Source organism: Falco punctatus, assembly GCF_963210335.1.
Source record: "Falco punctatus genome assembly, chromosome: 10".
Lineage (NCBI taxonomy): Eukaryota > Metazoa > Chordata > Aves > Falconiformes > Falconidae > Falco > Falco punctatus.
Window position 1 is genome coordinate 828,412 of NC_137590.1, and position 19,300 is coordinate 847,711.

Consider the following 19,300-nt stretch of genomic DNA (forward strand, 5'->3'; position numbering starts at 1 on the left):
TCATTTATATCCACTCCTGTTTGGCAGTGGGATTAAAGGTTAATTTTTGTACTGGAGCAGCCAGCAAGAGCCACATTGTAATCACTCTGTGCAACACAAGTCCTAAGAAAAGCAGCAAAACAAAGTTCCACTGGCAGCATGAGCTGTTGCCTTCAAGCAGGGCCCAGACTGGGGGTCAGGTGTGAGTGGTGCTGGTACTTCTGGGTGTCTCCTGGGGATGCTTCCACCTCCCTGCCCAGCAGGTGCTGAGCACCTGCAGCTCATTGTGGCATTAATTGAAACGGCCGTTACCAGCTGGAAACGACCTCCGTAGGCATACCCAAATGGATTTTCTGCTTAGAAATGTTTTAAGCTTCACAGGCTTCTGCTCCCCTCTCAGCAACGCAGGGCAAGAGCTCTGTCTGGTGGCAGCTCTCCTCCTGAAACAGTTTACACCCTTCCACAAGATCCTTCAATTACACAAGACTTAACGTTATTTAATATGTGACTGTGGGTTGAATAAGACTCAATTAAATTCTGCCTCCTGTGAATTTGCGATGGGGAATTCACCTGTGATGCCAGACGAGCCCCAGCTGCACCACGCGTGACTCGGGCGCACAGCGCTGTCCCTGGCTGCTGTCACACACGTGCCATCCCCGCGCGGGCGCTTCCCGCGTGTGACCGGCCCGGCCTCCGCCCCTCGGCCCCCCGCAGCAGCCGCGCCGAGGGCGACGGCCCGGGCGAACCCCGCACCCCGGGGGCTCCTCCCGGTCACGGCCCGCGGGCACAGCCGCCCCGCCGAGCCCTCGCCTGCCTGGGAGGCCGCCGAGTGGTTGGGCGCCGTGGCCGGGGGGTCTCAGGGCCCCTCCTCCGTGCCCCCCCGGGTCTCTGTAGAGGCCTCGGGCCCCCAGCCCGCTGGGTCACCCGACGCGGGACCCCGGCCGGAGCCAGCGCCCGCACGCCCGCTGGCACCGTCCCGGCTCCGGGCCGAAACCACTCCCCGTTCCGCAGCCCCCAGCGCGGGACCCCGCGCTCACGTGGGCGGTGCCCGCCCCCCGCACCGACCCCGCCCTCCCGGCGCCGCCTCCCATTGGCCGTTTACCAGTGGGCGGGCGGGTCGCTTTGTGACGCCACGATCAGCTGTCGGAAGGTCCCGATTTGTGCGGGGGAGCGGCGGGCGCTCGGCAGAACCGCGCGATCGCCACCGGCCCGGGCCCCGGCCCCGGCCCTACCTCAGCGCCCGCCGCCCGCCCCGCCGCCCGCACGGCAGGTGAGTGTCCCGCCGACCGGCGCCTGGCTGCTGCGGGGGGGCGGCGGGCGGGGCTGGGGCTGAGCGGGCTCGCGCCGCCCGCTATCCTCCGGGGGGCCCCGGGGAGCCGCCGCCCGGGACCCCCCCGCGCCTGTTGTTTGTTTCTTCATCACCGGATTAAGATTCGAGGTTGGGCTCCGCTCCCATTGGCCCCGCTGCAGTGACGTATGCGTCATTTGCATATGACATTGGGACGTCATAAGGCGGCCCCCCCGGCGTCCCGGGCGCGCTGTCCTGCCGTGACCCCGCGGAGCGCAGTCGCCTCCGCTGCCGGGGGGGGTGGCCGGGGGCCAGCGCGTGGCCAGAACCGCGTGGGCGTCCCCCGCCCCGCGCGTCTCCGCGGCGGCTTCCCCGGGCCAGCGGCGGAGCCGGTGTCAGTGGCGCCCTGGGAGGGGCTGCTGGCCGGTGTGCGCGGTCCACGTACCGTGCGAGCACCCGCGGTTTGCGTGAGACCGGGCCTCGTGTTCAGGCTTTTTCGTGGAGTTGAACCGTGGTGCCCGGGAGAGAGCCGTGGGGTCACGCGTGGCGCGGGAAGGGTCCTGGCAGCACCAGACAGAGGTCTGTGCCGTAGCATCCCGGCGTGCCACCGCCGCGTCCCGGGATGATGAGCCTGCGAGTAAGTTGGGGACCACGCGTGGTGGCTGCTTTTGTTATTACTGCTCTAAGGGCATCTGCTTTGGGACAGCTCAGAGATGTCCTAAGTCCTGAAAGGGCAACTCTCCTACGGATTTCATGCCTCTCGCCTCGGGACCCCCAGCAGCCTGGCTGAGCCTGGGAGGCCCCAGGCACTGACTTGCTCCCATCTGACGGGGCTCGTCAGCTGAAAGGCTTGGGCTCCATGGAGCGTGACTGTAGGAACATCTTACAAAGGGCATTATTGCTTTTGTAATCTCCTTTATATGTATGCCTATATCTGTAAATTTATGTTGCTTCTGTGTAGAGGAGCTACAACCCTGCCTAGAGAGCCTGAGCAAAGGCACTGGGACTCCCTGGGGTCCCAAAGCACTGGCTTAAAGTGCCTCTGCTGGGACCAGCAGCACCCTCCACTGACAGGGCACCAGCGAGGGCTGTGCTGGGCAGGTGCCAGGTGCTGTCACTGATTTGGCCAGGGCTTTGCTGGGGTAGGAAACCATCCCAGAAACAGGTGTTGGGCTCTGGTACAGGACTGTGCTGTACCTTCTTTCCCATTGGGCGTAGTCTACAAAGTGCCGAGAACAAATTTTTTTCCCTCTAAAATAAGTCTTTTCTTGCCTTTTATGTCTGCCCAAAAAAAGACAAAAGCTGTCTGCTGCAGCTCACTGTCACCATTGAGAACCTGCTGCATCCAACTGGTGCTTATCTGGCTGAACACAAAAGGGAAGACATAATGGATGTTTTTCCTCTGGAGAATAAACCAATATCACCTGCTTGTAGCAAGACTGGAAAAACCTGAGATGCAAACTCTTATCTAAGAGCTTTTTTCAGTGCTAACTGCACAGCAAACCCTGCATGGCCAAATCTTGCCCCAGCTCATATGTGGCTCCAGGTGGGCTCAGCGGGAGCTGGTGGGGAGCTCAGGGTTCCTGTGGTATCAAAGTCCGATTTGCCAGTTAGTATCCAGCCTCCTGTGATTTACAAAGGGTGTAACACTGGTGCTGCTCCACTGTTGCGTATGCTCCTAGGGATGTTTCCTCACCTGGCATGTCCCAGAGAAGAAACTTCTAAAATTTCATAGGACAGCTCATGGTAAATCTAAAAATTTCATGGTTGCTGGCCACTGGCAGACTTTCCAGGGCTCTGTGCAATGACATAAAATAGCAGATGGTCGGGTTTGTCCTTGGGGCAAGGACCTTCCTGCAGCAGTTACACAAGGGAGCTGGTGCAGGTGGGGACACCAGCTCCAGGCAAATGCCCTCTTTCTGTGACCCTGAGTCCCCCTCCTTCAGGTGGGATCTGGAGGAGCATGTGGGGACTTCAGTCCACCTGAGCTCCTGGACTGGCCGAGGAGAGCCCTCCCACATGCTGGCTTTGTCTGCCACTGAGAATAAGAGTCTCATGATAAAGAGGTTTTGGGGGAATTTTTAAAATACTCTCTGCCTTCTTGCCCCCCTCTGCTTCCCTGCTCTGCAGTAGGAAGATGGGTCTTGGCTGTGAATCAGCCTCCGGCTTGCTGCAGTCACTCTGTCCGTGCCAGCAGCAGCCTCGGGGCCCCGCTCCACCTGTGAGGCCAGTGCTCCCCCAGGCCAACCCCACAAATGAGCCTGCTGGCAAAGTAAAGGGATCAGCAGGAGCCGTAGCGCAGTTGTTGAGTGACCAAATGCATTAATCCAGCCCTGCCAAACTGTCCTGGGCAAGACCCTGCCGGCTCTGGTCCCTTCCTCGATGGGGACAGAGAGAGGTCAGTGCCGCGATGCTTCACTGGTCGTTTCTGGGGTGGTAAGCAGGGCACCCCTGAGCTGCCCAGCTGCCAGACCCCCTTCTCCCTCGCTCTGTGTTTCTGTGCCAGGTTTAAGATTTTGGTGCATACAGCACAGTGACAGCAGCCTGTGAAACACTTGTCTAATTTAGGTAAAATGAATTCAAAATAACATTTCCCAAGTGGGTTGGAGGAAGGCACCTGATTTATACCTCCAACGCCTGCCATGATGACTGCGCGGGGTATTCTTAGCTCTGCCAAGGAAGGACTGCTTCTGCCACTTGTCAGCAGCATCCCTCCTGCCGCCAAGTATTTATGGAAAGTTTCAGGGAGCCTGTTGCCATTTCCAAGCAGAGTTGCTGTTGTTCTTGCAGGCTGTGACTTTCGGGAGCTGCCAGCCCTGCGAAGCTGTGGCTGCCACCCCAGCGAGCTCCTGGCACACCCTGGGGCTTTGCTGCCTATTCTTAGCTCCTGGGCTTATTTGCAGTGATGGTGACTCAGAAAACTAATTATTACATTGAAGTTTCTGAAGGGGAAACACCCCCCCCACACACCCCCCCCCAAACCTCAATGCATTATGGTTTCCTTACTCCTGCCTTTTTATATTAACTACCCTCTAGCTAGTTTTAAAAGGCTGTTGGACTTCCTGGAAAGATTCTGCTAAACTTCTTCATTCATTAAGGAACTCATCTGTCCCTGAGTATGTCACCTGTGGCCTGTCCCCTCATGCTGAGTACAGGGGCTTGCAGAAGCCCGAGAAGGATGGCAGCTGTCCCGCAGTGATGGCCCTGGCTCCGGCAGGGGATGGCTATGTGGTTTCTGGGGCAGCTCAGCCTCAGGGACATGGTGCACAGGCAATCCCTTGTGCCCCAGTGCTGGCCATACCTTCTGCACAGATCTGGGATTTCTAGCAGACACTGGTGGGCTGGAAGAAGGCACCAGGGCTCTGACCAGCCCTGGCCACTGGAGGGGCAGAGGAGCAACCTCCTGGTCCAAACTGCTTCTGTGGGCACCTTCTCTGCCTGGTGCCAAGGCACGGTTTGGGCAGCACCAACTGAAATCCCCTGGCAGGGGTGCATTCGGGTCCCTCCCGCACCCCAGTTCCCCTGGTGTAAATGGGACAAACATTGCTGCAGGGATGCAATGATGGCCAGGAGCTGCTTCTAGGGTGGGTGGGAGCCCCCTGCGCCTGCCACCCTCTGCTGCATTCTTACTGCCCCTCTACCCCTGCCTGGGGACCTGCAGAAGGGTAAGAAGCAGGACCCCCTGAGACATCACCAGCAGGTACCTGGGAGCAGTGGGGTTTCTGCCGCAATTAGAGATTTAATCAATTTATGAAATTTATGATATTAAAATATCTTTAATAAAAAGGAAAGTGCTCCAGGCAGATGCCAGATTTCAGCTTGCAGGCAGGGAGAACTGTCATGCAATGAAGCCATGGCTGTGCACCACAGCTGTCAGGGCTGTTCCAGGCACCCTTTGCCAGCCTGGTCTGGGGGAGGATGGATACACACATAGGTCCCATGGGAGGGAAATCCCCACCGTGCTCAGCACAGAGCACACAGAGCCCGATGGGCCAGTTCCCATTCATGGCCCAGCTGGATACCAGCCCGTTTCATGTTGTTTCCCTAACTTACATTATTCCACTTTAATGTTTCCACTGCTGTCTGTCTGCACATGTTAGAGAGCTTTGCAGTCATTAATAAAATGAGTGAGTCCTGCCCTCCCCTGGAACTGGGAGGCATGTGTTTCCCCAGGGGTAAAACCATGACAAGCGTAGATGGAGCAGAGACTCACTCAGGACTGGGATGTCATCCCTGCCCCACTGCGAGGGGGTGACAAGCCTGCTGCCGCTTGCTCCTGCACATCCATGCCTGAGCACTTGGGGCCAAGACACAGCCCATAGCCAAGCACTTTGTCCCATGGCTCCTTGTAAGGTTCTTGTAAAGGAGCAGTGGTGGCACATGCAACAGTGTCCTCTTTTGGGGCTGGAGGGTGGCAATGTTACACAGCTGCATGAGAAGAGCATCCTTGCAGATACACGCACACAGCACAACACCGACAGTAACAACTTTCAAAATTAAACCAACCTCAAGCAGGCATTGGCCCAGGCAGAGCTGGAGCAAAACACTAGCAAGGGCTTCTTGGGACCCAGCTTAAGGAGGGGAGGGCAGCCACGCTGCTGGGGCTGTCAGTGGGTTGGTGGTGGGTTTTAGGGTCATCTGGTGCCATAGATCCTCAGATAGGACAGCAGCATTGCACCCTTTGCCCTGCTCTAACAGCAAAGCTGGGTGCCACCAACCATGCTCAGTGCCCGTTCAGTGCTGGGGGAGGCAGGTCCCAGTCTGATTTTAGGACAGGGTTTGGCTCTGCCCCTGCCAGCTCCAGCGGATGGGACCCCTGGGACACACCACCCATGAGGAAGGGGACACAATGTGGGGCCTGGTGCAGGTTGGGGGCTGCAGGGCATGGGCAGCCAGCCCTTCACTGGGACACAGTGCATGATGCCCTTGGAGATGCCAGCAGCTGGGACAGCACACAGCTCAGTGCCAGAGCCACCTTTTCACCACCACCCCTGACCCGCCTGAGCCCCTGGCTTGCAGAAGGGCCAGCACTGCCAGCCAGTCCAAATGCGTTATTCTCTTTTCTTTCCCTTTTACAGGCCTTTGCACTGAAGCCAAGTGAAGAACCTCAGAATTGCACTACACGCCATTTAACTCAGCTACAATTTTGCTAGCAGCAAAGCATCTCCACCACTGCCGAGACCTCGAGTGCTGTTTTTTCTGCTCCCTGCCCATTGCTCCCACCTCTGCACCTGGAAGCTGGTGCTCGGCCATAGCTCTAACTCACCGATCCTCCCGCTGGACCGCTCCCCACCATGTTTCAGCGTCTCACCAGCCTCTTCTTCAGTGACAGCAACACGCCAGAAGGCCTAGAGGAGCCAAAACCCTTTGTCGAGGAGGAGGAGGAAGAGGATGGCTGGCTCATAATTGATCTTGCAGGTGAGAAAAGCAATGGGGACCGGCTTCCTACAACCTCTGCTGCACCTTGTCTTTCTGGGGCTGGGCAACCCCCTTGAGATGACAGCAGATAAGCTTCCACCAAGTGCAGTCAGCTCTGCCCTTCATCCCTCCTCCCCTGGTCCCCCCACCCTGCCCACAGCGCCCAGCACTGTGGTCACAGCAGCAGCACCCCACCCGCTCCTCCTTTTTCCCTCTCCTCTCTTGATGGTGGTTCACGACTTCCCACCAGCATGGGAGCGGGAGCAGGAGCAGTGTCCCCAGCTGGGGCTGCTGCTGCCAGGAGCATCCAGATGCCTCCACACCAGGACGGGACCCTGGCACAGCACCAGCCCGGGGAGAGCACCCAGGGTTTTGGTGTGATCCCGCCTGCTAGGGCAGCGGGGTGGGGGACACCAACCCATGCGGGCTGTCTGCCTGTGAGCTGCAGTGGCACCATGGCTAGGCAGCGCCACAAGCAGCGCTTTGCCAGGAGGGTCTGGGCTTGGTTGTCCCCCGTGGCACCCCTGCCATAAGCAAACAGGGAGCGTGTTCCCCTGGGGGAGCTGGTCCCGAGCATAGGGGGAGGCCAAGGTTTTCCCCACATAAGGGCAGGCAGCGGCGGTGCCTGCCTGTCCCCCCACCAGTGATCTGGCCACTTTTGGGTCATTTGAGTCCATCAGGGGAGCAAATCTCAGCTAAAGGGCTTATCATCCCAAATCATATCCAGTGCCCATGCCAACAGCACTCAGACAAGGGATGTTTGCCACAAGGACCCTGTACCTAGAGAGCCCTCAGAGGCTCCCAGTTCCCATGGATGGCAACAACCATCCAGAACCCTGTTTAACAGCAACCAGGCGGATCAAATTCCTTGTGTGTCAAGAGCTTCTCTAGCTCTGTTAAGACCTTGGTGTTTCTATTGTGGGGTCAATGACTCAACCAATTACAACGATAATTTCATGACCTTTTGCTTGCAGATCCAGCAGCAAACTTAGGCAGACAAGCTTGCCTGTGCAGGGGCTCATTGATGGCCATGGCCTGCTCCTGCAGCCTCTGGTCAGTTGTGGTGGCCCAGCCCAGGGGACCACGAACATATCCTGCAGGTTTAGGAGGGTTTCGTCCTCCCTCTTGCAGGCATCTGTTCTCCAAGCAGATACCCGCTGCCTGTCCCCCATGCACCGAACAGAGCTCATTTTCATGATGCAAGTCATTCATTAGGGTTCCCCACCCCCCCACCCAGCGAGCTGGAGAGGGGATGGGAGCATGGACGAGCCTGGGGTGAGGGAACAGGGTCAGCCCTGTGCCTGGCGGGAGCACTAGGGAGAGCTGGCAGAGGTGGGTGGGTGGCATGGGCAGCCATGGAGGATTCCCTGTCCTCTGAGCTTTGGTGACTGTCCTGTGGGGGTGGTGACAGCAGTGACGCAGGAGGCAGCTGGTTGCAGGGAGGTCCCATTAGGTCCCTGGAGCAATGGGCACACAGCTGCCACGTGTCTGGGACAGCTGGCAGCAGCTGCAGCATGCCAGAAGGAGCCAGGAGTTTCCCCAGATAGAAATGCTGGGCTGTGCCTTCATCCCCTGGGTCTGAGGCTGTGGCTGGCTCAGCGGGGACCCAGGGATGACCTTGATACAAAAGGCTCCTGTTTTTTCCAATCAAGTGGCCAGGCTTTGGTGCAGAGCTGGCTTTCAGCAGTGTCTGCCTGGGACATGCAACCCCACTGCTAATCCCCACCGGCCCTGCCTCTGCCTTTTCCCATAGCATTCCCTGGCCAGCGAGGGACCTATTTATTTCCACCCTAATCTCTGAGGCTGGAGTTATGCAAAGCACTTCAAAACCCAAACCTGCTGGCTCCAGCCTCCATCATTTACCTTCCAGCCACAGCAGCTGGCAAGTGTCTCGCAGCCTGGCTCCCTCCCAGTAGCAGGGACAGTTTAATGAGCCTATGAATTAGTTTCCTCTCAGCCAGATCTTTGACCCGTGTTGCAAAATGCACCCAAGTTAACCAGATCTCCCAGGAGCATTTCAGACACCCCTCTCACCCCATTGCCCAGCCTGACTCTGCTCAGCACACAGGGAAGGAACAAAGAGCATTTCCTGGTGCTTAGTGGTATGGCAGCAAGTCTCCCAGGGATTTGTGGACCCCGAAATACTCCTTGTAACGTTCAAGCTCAACTTGGCAAAGGATGGGGACAGGCAGCCATGGATGTCTGGAGCAGGGTTCCATGATGCTGGGTGCCCACAGGCTGCAGCCCTGCTGTTGTGAGAGCACTGCTGGACCGGGAATGCTCCAGCCAGGTTCAATGGCTGTCTCCAGGCTGACAAATAATCTCCAGCCCGATATACTAACAGCTATTAATAACTTGATATCCACTGGCCTGAAGAAAGACGCTCTCATCTTCACAAGGCTAATTGTGGCCAGCCCTAAGCCTGGGCATCATCTGCAGGAGGAGCTGGGGACATGCTGGGTGGTGAATGCCAGCCTTGTGCTTCATGTGCTGTATTTCTCCACCACAAGAACACGTTCACCTCTGATTTCTCCTGCACCCTCACCCAGTTGCAGGGTTGCACATGTGCTGCATCTCCCCCTGAGGCTAGTTCCCTCCACTATCCTCTAGTCCACTATCCACTAGTATACCAGGAGGCTGGTAACAGGTCTGAATTTCCTCGATGAGCCTGACAGTAGGCACAGCCTCCCCTCCCTTAACCTGGCCAGTAAGTCCAAGCAAGAGCAGCCCAGAAAAGCACCAGTTCAAGTGCTTTTGCCAGGCAGAGGTGAGGAAAGGAAGACAAGGACGGCTGAGGTGTTGGGGGGGGGGGGGGGGGGGGGGGGGGGGGGGGGCAGGGGGCAGCTTGTGGGTCAACCACCCAGGATTCAGCCTCTAATGGACTGAAGCTGAAAGCATGGTGAAAACCTTTGCTGAAGAATTTATATATTCCCTGGTTTCTTCCAGACGAAAAGGTGTGAACTGTTTTGTTGTTGGGTTTGGGGTTTTTTTCTCCTCTGTGTGTGCTTGGTTTCAATGTTTGCAAAGTGCTGGGGAGTGTTTACAAGTATAGGCAGGCCAGTGCTCCTCTGGAGCAGCACAGCTCAGGTGCCATAAGAACAGGCAACAGCAGCATTTCTTGCTGCTGAATTTCTTCCTTTGCTTTGAGAAGGAAAAAAAATCAAAATCTCTGCAGTAGGTCCTGTTGCAGCACTCTCAAAACTACCCAGCTGCAGCAAGGCTTTTACCATCCCATACCAAGTTAACTTCAATAAGTAGCTCCCACACCTTGCCCCAGCACAGCCACCGATCCCCCACAGGGTTTCACAAGTTCATCTACCATCTGTGCTGTTCCTTCATCCTCTACAGACCAGTTCACCCTGCTTCTTACCTCTGCTGTGTCCAGCCTCTTCCTTCTCCGTGCTTCTCTTCCAGCCAGCCTCTACTCAGCCAACCCCCTTTCTTCCCCCAGGGCCTCTCCTCCATCCAGGGCACTCACTCTCCTCCCTGTGCTTCTTCCAGGTCCCTCTTCACCCAGTGCTCCTCTCCCATCCCCCTTAGAGCCATTTAACTACTCAGCAGGAACCAGCCACAGCTGCACCTTATCCAGTCAGCCAACCCACCGCCCCTGAAGCCAGCCCACAGATGTATAATATCAATTTTAATTAACCTGCCTTCATTCCTCTACAGTTTCCCCCCAACTTTTTCGTTAAACTCCCTAATCAGAACCATTCTGTTGCTTGCTCGCCTAGTGAAGCCGGGCCCTGCGGCACCGGTAGCTGCCCGGTATGGAGGATGCTGGTCAGGGCGTGGTGCAGGGCATTGCTGGCGTCTGACCCCGTGAGGTCCCGTCGATGCCGTGCCCATCTCTAGCAGTGGCGATGGCGGTGGCGGTGTCTCTTGCACTAACGATGCCCCTTTCTCTCCCCCCTCCCCTCCCCACTGTACATGGTATGTGTGTGTGTCCCTGCTGCGCCCCGCATGGCTCTGCACCCCCACCACCCCCAGGCAGCCGTGCCCGCCCTGGCGCAGCCCAGCGAGTGGCTGCTGGTGGTACTGGGCGCCTGGTGCGATCCCACCTGGCACCCACTGGTTCACCGCCACCACCGGCCGCTTCCCCAGCTCCAGCTGGTCCCTGCTTGATGGACGAGAGTTGGTTTGTCACCCCTCCCCCCTGTTTTACTGCAGAGGGGCCCGGCCCCAACGGCGTGGGGAGCAGCCCCATGGAGGACCTGCTCATCGAGCACCCCAGCATGTCTGTCTATGTCACCAGCACCCTCGAGGTGGATGGGGAGGGCCCCGAAGACAATGCTGCTGGGTGAGTGTGGCTTGAGGATGCCCACAGGGGCTGCTGGCCCAGCACCGGCTGCGGGACTGGGGCGGATGGTCAGTGCTGGCATCCCAAATGGCTGTGTACACCCGAGAGCGTTTCGCCTGCAGGTGGAATGGGGCTGTGGGGGGACCTTGGTGTCCCCACATCCCACCTCGGGGGGCACCCTGCACCCTGGCTGGTGCTGCACAAGGGTGGCAGCCTCTATGTCCCAAAATATTCCGCTAACAGGATCTTGATGCCATGTTGAGATGGCTGTGGGTGCAGGACCATGAGCCTGCTGCGGGGCTGCGGCGGGAGAGGGCTGCGTCCCCCTCCCCTGCCCTGAGCAGAGTCTCCTGGCATGGCCACCTGTCACCCCACCGCCTGTCCGGGGGTTTGCCAGGCTGGGCTTAAACACAGGGCTTTGCACAAGTATGGTGCAAGCAACGCAAACCCAGCAGGACAAGGTGACCTTCAGGCACAGGGGTTCCCCCAAGACCCCCAGCTCCCCCAGGCACAGGGTGCTGTGGCCTCCCAGATCCCTGTCGTGCCCAGTGCAGGGGTGTCCTGCAGCCGCTGGGAGCAGGGTGCCACCAGCCCTGGATGTAGACGTTTCTCCCTGCCCCAAAGTCCAGCTTAGCAGGGGGAGGCGGTTAAACAGAAGTGCCCCAAATGCCCCCCCGCCCTCTCCCAGGAGCTGCGGGCTGGAGCCCCCTGCCATCCTTCCCCAGGGCCACAGCCTCGCTGCAGCCGTGGGGGGCTCTGTCCTCTCTCCGTGGCTGCCGGTGGCACTGGCAACACACCGATCATCTGCACGAGCAGCCCTGCCACTGCCGGCCAAGCCCTGGGTCCCCTCGTGCTGCGAGGTGCCTGCCGCCCCCCCGTCCCAGCCGTCCAGCGTGTCCCCCAGCAGCCCCTTGGCAATGCAGGGGGGAGGAAGAATTTGGGGTGACCCCCTGCCCAGGCTGGGGGGTGCCGTTCCCACAGAGCTTCTCTCGGTGCACAGTCAGGCCACAGCTTGGCCTCAGAGCTCCAGCGGCCCCTCGGTGCCGGGGGCAGAGGGAAACGCGCCAGGGGACCGCATGGGTGGCGAGTGGGATGGCGACGGGGCTGCGCTTGGCTTTGCCCTGCTGGGCGCAAGGGACTTGGCTGCTGCAGGTTCGGTGGGGACAGCCCCGCTCCTGGTGGCATCGGCATTGGTCTCCCAGCTTCTGGGGCGGGAGGGGGCTGGACCCTGCCAGGGCACAGCGCGAGGGGCAGGAGGCTGGAGACCCGGGCCCCTTCCCCCTGGGGTGGGCGAGGCTGGGTGCCGGGGTCGCTGACAGCCCCTTTCTCCTCAGGGAGCTGCCGGAGCCCCGGCTGGAGCGGCAGGTGCGGCACCACAGCCGGTCCCTCGCGGTGAGGGCCGCCGTCCTGGAGAAGGTCGGGCAGGCGCGGCGGGCGCAGCGCGCCCAGCAGCGGGCAGCGAAGCGCTGCCTCGGCCAGAAGGCGCTGCAGCGGCAGAACCGGGCCCGCCAGCGCCCGCTGCGCCGAGCCAAGCAGCACGCCGGCACCTTCGTCCACCAGCCCTGCCAGCGCCACTGCAACTACTGACCTCAGCGGGCCACCGGCAGCCGCTCCCCTGCCCGGCGGAGCGGGGCTCGCCCCGGCCCCAGCACCAGCTGCCCCAGGGAGCACCAGCGACGAGCACTGCTGATGCCGGGCTGCGGTTTCGCTCCACACCCCCCCACCGGCACGCCCGGCCCCCCGCTCCTCAGTCTTCCTCCCCACACCCTCCGTTGCTCCTCTGACCCCCGACACCGGCCGGGCCCGCAACCCCCGGCGCCGCTGCCATGCTGGGCCACCACCCCCTGCCTCACAGCCACGCCAGCCTTTGCGCAGGAACATCAGCATTCCCGGTGAGATCTCCCATTTCCGAAACCACGGCAAAGCCTGTTTGTCCTGATGAGCCTGTGACATCAGTGCCTTTCTTCATGACGTTGTGACTCCACGCGTAGCCAGACCAGGATGTCACAAGCAGAGACACCGAGCAGAAGTGAAAAGGGCAACGGAGCAACAAGGTTTGGGATCTGTGGGAAAACCTCATCCATGACACTAAATAATGCTTCCTTCTCCCAAAACCAACAACTACCCCCCTCCCTCCTTGATTTCTTGATCACATTTTTGCTGTGATAAGGCAAATACCCCACTGCCAGTCCTGGAAGGGCTCGTCACGGGAGAGAGTGCGTGGAAACCTTGACGGCAGGGTCAGCCGGGCAGCTCGCGGTGCCTCGTGGTGTTTTTTTAAAGACAACTTTAAAAGCAATCTCAGGAAAAAGAGCACTGTCCCTGCGCCTCGCCAGAGCCCTGGCCACCACGCCGGGAGGAGATGGCCAGCTGGGGGTCAGTGGTAGCATCACCGTGACTGGTGATCCCGCCGAGCTGCTGGCTGCCTTGCCCGAGCAAGCCCCCTCCTCCTGGAGCCACCCATCTGCCCAAGCCACGCATATATACATGTATATGCATATGTGTATTTCTCTATGTACCTATATACTTGAAAGAGGCACCAAGAAGCCAAGAGCGTTGGCTGCCCAGCGTTTATCCCTGGGAGGGGAGCAGAGGCAGGGACCTGCGCAGCTTCCCCGAGGTGGCAAAAGCATGTCGAAGCTGGTGGTGAAGGGATGCCGCAGAGGAGGCTGGAGGGAAGAGGCTGAAATAAGGGCAAAGGTGGACTTGGGAGTTGCTGCAAAGGGACAGGACCGGACAGGGCAGGCTTGGGTAGCTGGGCCAGGTGAGAGGGTTGCTGCAGTGGAGCCAGAATGAGAACGCCTTCTTCCCCCGCTAAAAATTGCATCCTTTCCCATGAAGGGCCAAATTCTGTCGTGAGCAATGTTGGTTTGTGAAACAAATCCCTCCCCTCCCCGTGATGGACTCACTCTGCCTTTTGAAGGACATGGTCCAGACTTCTCACCAGCTCCAGCACCAGCTGAGATGGCTCCAAACCCAGCAGAAATGTGTTGATCCCCCCTCCCCCCCTCCCTTTAGGGACTGGTTTAGCACCCTGTGCCCCAGGGAAGGTCTGGCTGTCGTGTCCTGCTTGTGGCCAGCTCACAGCCTGGATTCCCACCTCTGAGACAAGAAAAAACCACACACACCCCCAAAATGCTGATTTCACAGGAATTTCTTCCATTCACCATGTTACATCCCTTAATATCGGCTTGGGACCTAGGCTGAAGGAATTATGGTAAGCCCAGCCTCAGACAGTTGATATTTATTAGTTTTTAAAATGAAATTAAAAACAAACCAAACCCTTTTATGAGCGCCAGTCCCCAGCTCTGCCTGGGAGCCTGGGCCGCGGGGGACCCAGCTGGTTGATGCTCACCTGCATTATTCATCTTTCTCTCCAATGATGCAGTGTTCCCAAACGCACAGAAAGAGTGAAAAACTGATTTCAAACATCTCTTGCCAGCCTTTCCCTTTTGATTCTTCCAGGCCAGTTTCTTGTTTCAAGTCCTCCTGAGACCCAGCGCCTCATCACACACGTGATGTGGTGCCTCCTGCCCCTCCGGGTGCCCAGTGCTCACCAGGGTGAGCGGGGCACTGGTGGCTGTGCCAGCGGAGATGCTGGGCTGTATCCTGCACCCACCCCACTGGTTTGTTCTGCCGCTTTTTCAGCCCTTTGGGTAAGTGTGGCGGCACCGGAGCTGTTTTTTCACAGCCAGTGGTTTATCAGCAGAGAAAGAGCGAGCTGGGGAGCTTGGTGTTCCCCCCATCCCTCAGCATCGCCTGCTGCTCCCGGGCCCTTGCCACAGTCACCGTCCCTTGTGGCCGAACCTAAGACCATGCTGGAGATAATCCTGTTCCACCTCTGATGTCTTCTCGGTGAAGAGTCTGAGGACTTCTTGACTCGAGGGGAACATTTACACCTTTTGGCTTCCTGGGCTTCACATTAAATGCCTTCCCGCCCCGCCCCTGAAGTGATGCCTGCTATGAACCGGGAACATGGCATTTGTAGGGATGCTGGCACAAGCACTTGTGAAGACAAGCAGGGGCTGAGCCCGAGCTTTTGGGTGCCTGATGGATGTCCGATGAGGTAGTACCTGCCCTGTGCTTCCGTCTCCTGTGTCACTGGGCGATATGCTCTGTGGCCACCAGGCAACAGCATTAGAGGAAGCATTTTCTCTCTAGCCCAAATATACGTCAAGAAGTGGATGAGCCAAGCAACACCCTGCCTCTCAGCCCATTCCCCACTGCAGATTCTCCTCCTGTGCATCCGAGATGCTGCCAGTCCCTCCAGATTGCTGCTGTCATCAGAGCTGGCTGCGACACCGTCACCCCCTCTGGTGGCTCCCAGGGGAAGACAGGCTGTGGGGCAGCAAGGCTGGCTGGGGACCGTGTCCCCGGGGCAGATCCTGCCACATCTCACCTACCAGGCCATTCTGTGCCCAATCTGCTTGCAGATGGTACCCCAGCAGGAGAAACCACTTGTCAAAATGTTCCTCCGTGTCCCACTCATCCATCGTGAGCCAGAAGCCCCTGGCCATGCTGCCGGGGTGCTCAGCACAGCCGTGGCTGCTGACAGCCAGCACCCAGCACCTGTTCCAAAAGGCTGTTGCTGTTACTCCGTCCCGGGTTTCAGAGGCGAAAGCAAACTGTTTTCCTTTCTTCTTTCCGTGCCAGTCTGAGACACCTTTCATCACGCTGTGCCCACCCAGCACAGGACATGAAGCAGAACCATTATCACACTTTATATCAAAAGTATGTTTATAAAGGGTTAATAAATTATTAATAATGTTTTCATGAAGAGGTTAATCCTGAGTCCTGGCATCCTGCAAGTCAACAGAGCGTGCTTACCACAGCATATATGGGCTCCTGCGATCCCCCCTCTGTTGTCTGCACACTTGCTCATGTATTAACATCTAATAATCTCCTGTTAACTCCTGCAGAGTGACTGTCAATCCACCAGTGTGACCAACCCTTCTTATGCTGTGGCAAAGGTGTGTTCAGACCGTGCTTTGCAGAAGCTCTGCATTGCTCCTCTCCTGCCCAAGTGAGCACAAGACCTGGCCTGATACCAAATCTCCTGCCAGTGTTTCCAGAGCAAGAAACCCCTTTTACACTGGGGTTATGAGTCTCCTCAAATCTTAAAACAAATGAAAGGTGCTTAAAAACTGAGAACTTTTTCTGTGTATGCACATGTGTAGATATTTCACAATGCAGCGTGGGTGGTTGGTAGGTTGTTCTGGGGCACGTGATTTAGGTTTTTAGGGGGTTGTTGGGGGCGGGGGTGGGTTTGCACCCGCTGTTTTTCAAGTTGTGACTAGCTGTGCAACGCTCCTGATGGGAAGGTGAAGCAAACACTGTGCTGTCTGGCAAGGAGGCCCTTGGGCTGGTGTCCTGCTCCAATGGCTGGGATGAGTCTTGCTTTCTTTTCTTTACTTGCATGGGGGGGGGGGGGGGGGGGGACTACAAGCATGGACTCGGGGACAGACAAATATGCTGAGGTCTTTAAAAACGTGGTTTTTTCTGGGCTTCTTTTTGGCTGTGGTGTTCGTTTCTGTCCGTGAGGCCTTTGGCTGCATAGGGTGCTGCAGGGACATGGCTGGAGCCGCTGGCAGCACGTGTCAGTGAGAGCAGCACAGGTGGCTGCACCTTGGAGGAGCTGCAGGGCTTGATGCTTAGACAGAGCTCCAGTATGGAAAAAGGAGCTGTGCCCGCTTTTGGTGAAACCATCCCTGAGCAGCAGCTCCTCTTGGTTTGCCCACATCCTGAAAATTTACCGTACAGCTGCTAGATTGCAGCTGGTCCCTCCTTGGGCTTGTTTGTGAGCAACTAGGTACAGATTTTAAACAATAAGCCCCAAGGATCTGGGAAATGGAGCTGTGCTTTCTGCAGCAGCCACAGCTGGCCTGGCTCCCACCATGGCCCTGGGGTCAGAAGGCAGCCAGGGTAGGGAAAGCCATCAGAGCAATCCCATGGAGAAATGCTGATGCAGGTGACAGGCAGATTTGTGGGAGGAAGATTTTGTATTTCTTGCAATGAAAGCATAAAGAAAAAAAAGAAAAAAAAAGGGGGAAATTCCCCAGAGGAGAGGCCTGGGCAAACCTCTGCCCAGTAAATGCCAGCTCTGCCCGGGCAGCTGGCAGTGCCACAGCCACAGCTGCTGGGGCTTGGGGGTGGTGAGCTGGCTCCAGCCTGGCTGCCCAGCCCCGCGCAGGAGCCGCAGCGAGGAGCGGGCACAGGTGAAACCGCCGGAGCCAGAGGCGAGGTGCTCCCAGCCATGGGGAGAGGCAGCTCCCCTGGAGAAGTACGCCTCTTGGGGTGAAAGCAGGATCACGATAGGACATGGCTGCTCCCGCACACCCCCAGGGACCCACCTCCCGGGGCAGCTCCTGCGTGGTGTCCCCCAGCACAGCGAGGGGCTGCTACCGAGTTGTGGATCTTGCCTGCCCTGAGGGGAGCTGCCGGGGAGGTGGGGCAAAAGTCCTTGTCACCCCATGCTCTGAAAGTTGCACTCACAAACACGCTTCCCAGAAAAACTCTGCTGTGAAACCTTGATCCGGAAAGAAAATGATTCTTTCCATAGGAGTCTGTTTCTTTTTCATTGCGGCTAACATGAACACATGGCTCATCCCAAAGATCACCACTGTGAGAGTCTTTGCTTTTCCTTTAGGCACGTTTCTAATCAATAGATAGTTTTACAGTGACATCTTACTGAGACCTTTTCCTCTTTCATCCAGCCCCACTGGGGAGAAAAACCACACTAACTGTCTTATCATAGCAGTCAGAACAACAACAAAATTAAAAAATGCCCCGTTGTCACAGCACTAGCAAGCTGCAACAAGGCTTTTACCATCAGTCAGATCCTGCTCTCCATGTTGTTTCTCCTTTCTCCAGAGGCCAGATCACACTGCTCTATCACCTCCTCCATCCAGCCTCTCCTCCCGTGCTCCTCAGGGCTATTTAACCACTTTGCAGGAACGAGCTACAACTGCACATCATCCATGTTAATCAACCCACCGCCCTCACTCCTCTACACCCCATGTTCTAGCCTTGTATCACACAATTTTGCAATTGCTGCTGTGGAGAATAAATACCAGTTTCAGTGCCCTGCATAGAGTGAAAATTAAATTTCAGGTGAATTTATTGAAAAACAAGTGAGTCCTCAAAGATTAAACCATATAATAATTAGAAAATGCCCAGTAAAAAGCAACAGGACACCTGAAGTCAAGGAAAATGGTTCTCAGCTCTGCCTGTTGCTGCCTGCCTGAAGGCAGCGCTGAGCCCTGCTCCCCGGGGATGGGGATGGGATGATGGCAGCGCCTGAGTCTTCCCTGAGCATCTGGGTTTCAAACAAGAGGCCATCCATGTCCAGCTGGTGGCCACCGCGACCTTAGCCACCAGGGGCTGTCAGCTGCTGTCCCTGTGCCTCCAGCTCCCTGCGCCTCCTTCGCTGCCTGCACTCAGAAACAGCGGCTGGTGGTGGGAGGGATGCACCAGTACCCCAGCAACACCCCCCAGCCCTCAGAGCTTCCCCAAGTCCTTCTCCAGCACAGGACTGTGTCCAGTGACTGCCTCGGTGCAGCTGCTGGCAGGGACCAGAGCCTGAGGAGAGACACCCACCAGGCTCGAAGCTTCTCCATCCCAGGGGACATTGAAGGGCCTTAAATGGGGCTGGTCACCTCAGGGTTTGTCTTCATCAAGGTGGAGCTCTCCACCTCCACCCATTTCTCTCAGATCTGCTCGACACAATGTCAAAGTCATGAATAATTTCCCAGCATCCTCAAGGGCTCAGTCCTCCTCTCCTTACCATGACCAGAGCTTCTGTCATGGGTCGCGTGAATGTGGCCACAGAAGATGGATGAAGTGGTGGGAGAGGCTCTGCGTGGCTGGCAAGCTCCTTGGTCAGTGACAGGTGTTCTCGAGCCCATCGGAGATGCTGCCTTCTCCTCCACTGGACTCCGGGATGGCAGCGGTGGGAGCGCTCGCCAGCCATGGGCAGCTACAGCCCGGGCAGGAGGACCCCTGCGGCCATTCATCGATGCATCTTCAACCATCTGTCAGTAACTGAACCCACAATGCCTTCCCCAAAGGGAGAAGGGTGGCAAAGATGAGCAGCTCCATTTAACAGCAAAGGTGGCACTTACATGTGGTCCTTTTTTGAATTCTTTTGTACGGAGAGGTGACACGCAGGTGTCCCTCCCTTACAGTCACTCTCAGCTAAATCCTCCTGGGCTGGCTGGGGGCTTGGGGCGCTGCCTTGCCAGCCCCGTACCCAGAGCAAGCACAAAGCTCTGGTAGAGGGCTGCTGCCGCGTGCTCTGGAGCACGGAAACACTGCTGCAA

At 57.7% G+C, this 19,300-nt stretch overlaps 1 protein-coding gene across 2 annotated transcripts; it reads left to right on the forward strand.

The window, feature by feature from the left end:
• The first annotated feature begins 962 nt into the window (after nt 1-962).
• Nucleotides 963-15,759, forward strand: TP53INP2 (tumor protein p53 inducible nuclear protein 2). 2 transcript variants are annotated; one of them, XM_080405368.1, is made up of 4 exons: nt 963-1,249; nt 6,346-6,685; nt 10,673-10,982; nt 12,317-15,759. In XM_080405368.1, exons 2-4 carry the CDS (start codon nt 6,562-6,564, stop codon nt 12,567-12,569), a joined length of 687 nt encoding a protein of 228 aa, XP_080261494.1. In that variant the 5' UTR covers nt 963-1,249; nt 6,346-6,561; the 3' UTR covers nt 12,570-15,759. The 2 variants fall into 2 exon arrangements, with proteins under 2 accessions (XP_080261494.1, XP_080261495.1); XM_080405369.1 differs by having other exon boundaries at nt 10,853-10,982.
• Nucleotides 15,760-19,300: the final 3,541 nt, after the last annotated feature.

Coding starts and splice junctions, on each gene's coding strand:
- TP53INP2 (XM_080405368.1), top strand. CDS start 6,562: ATGTTTCAGCGTCTCACCAGCCTCTTCTTCAGTGACAGCAACACGCCA. Junction 6,686..10,672: donor GCTCATAATTGATCTTGCAG/GTGAGAAAAGCA, acceptor CACCACCCCCAG/GCAGCCGTGCCCGCCCTGGC. Junction 10,983..12,316: donor CCCGAAGACAATGCTGCTGG/GTGAGTGTGGCT, acceptor CTTTCTCCTCAG/GGAGCTGCCGGAGCCCCGGC.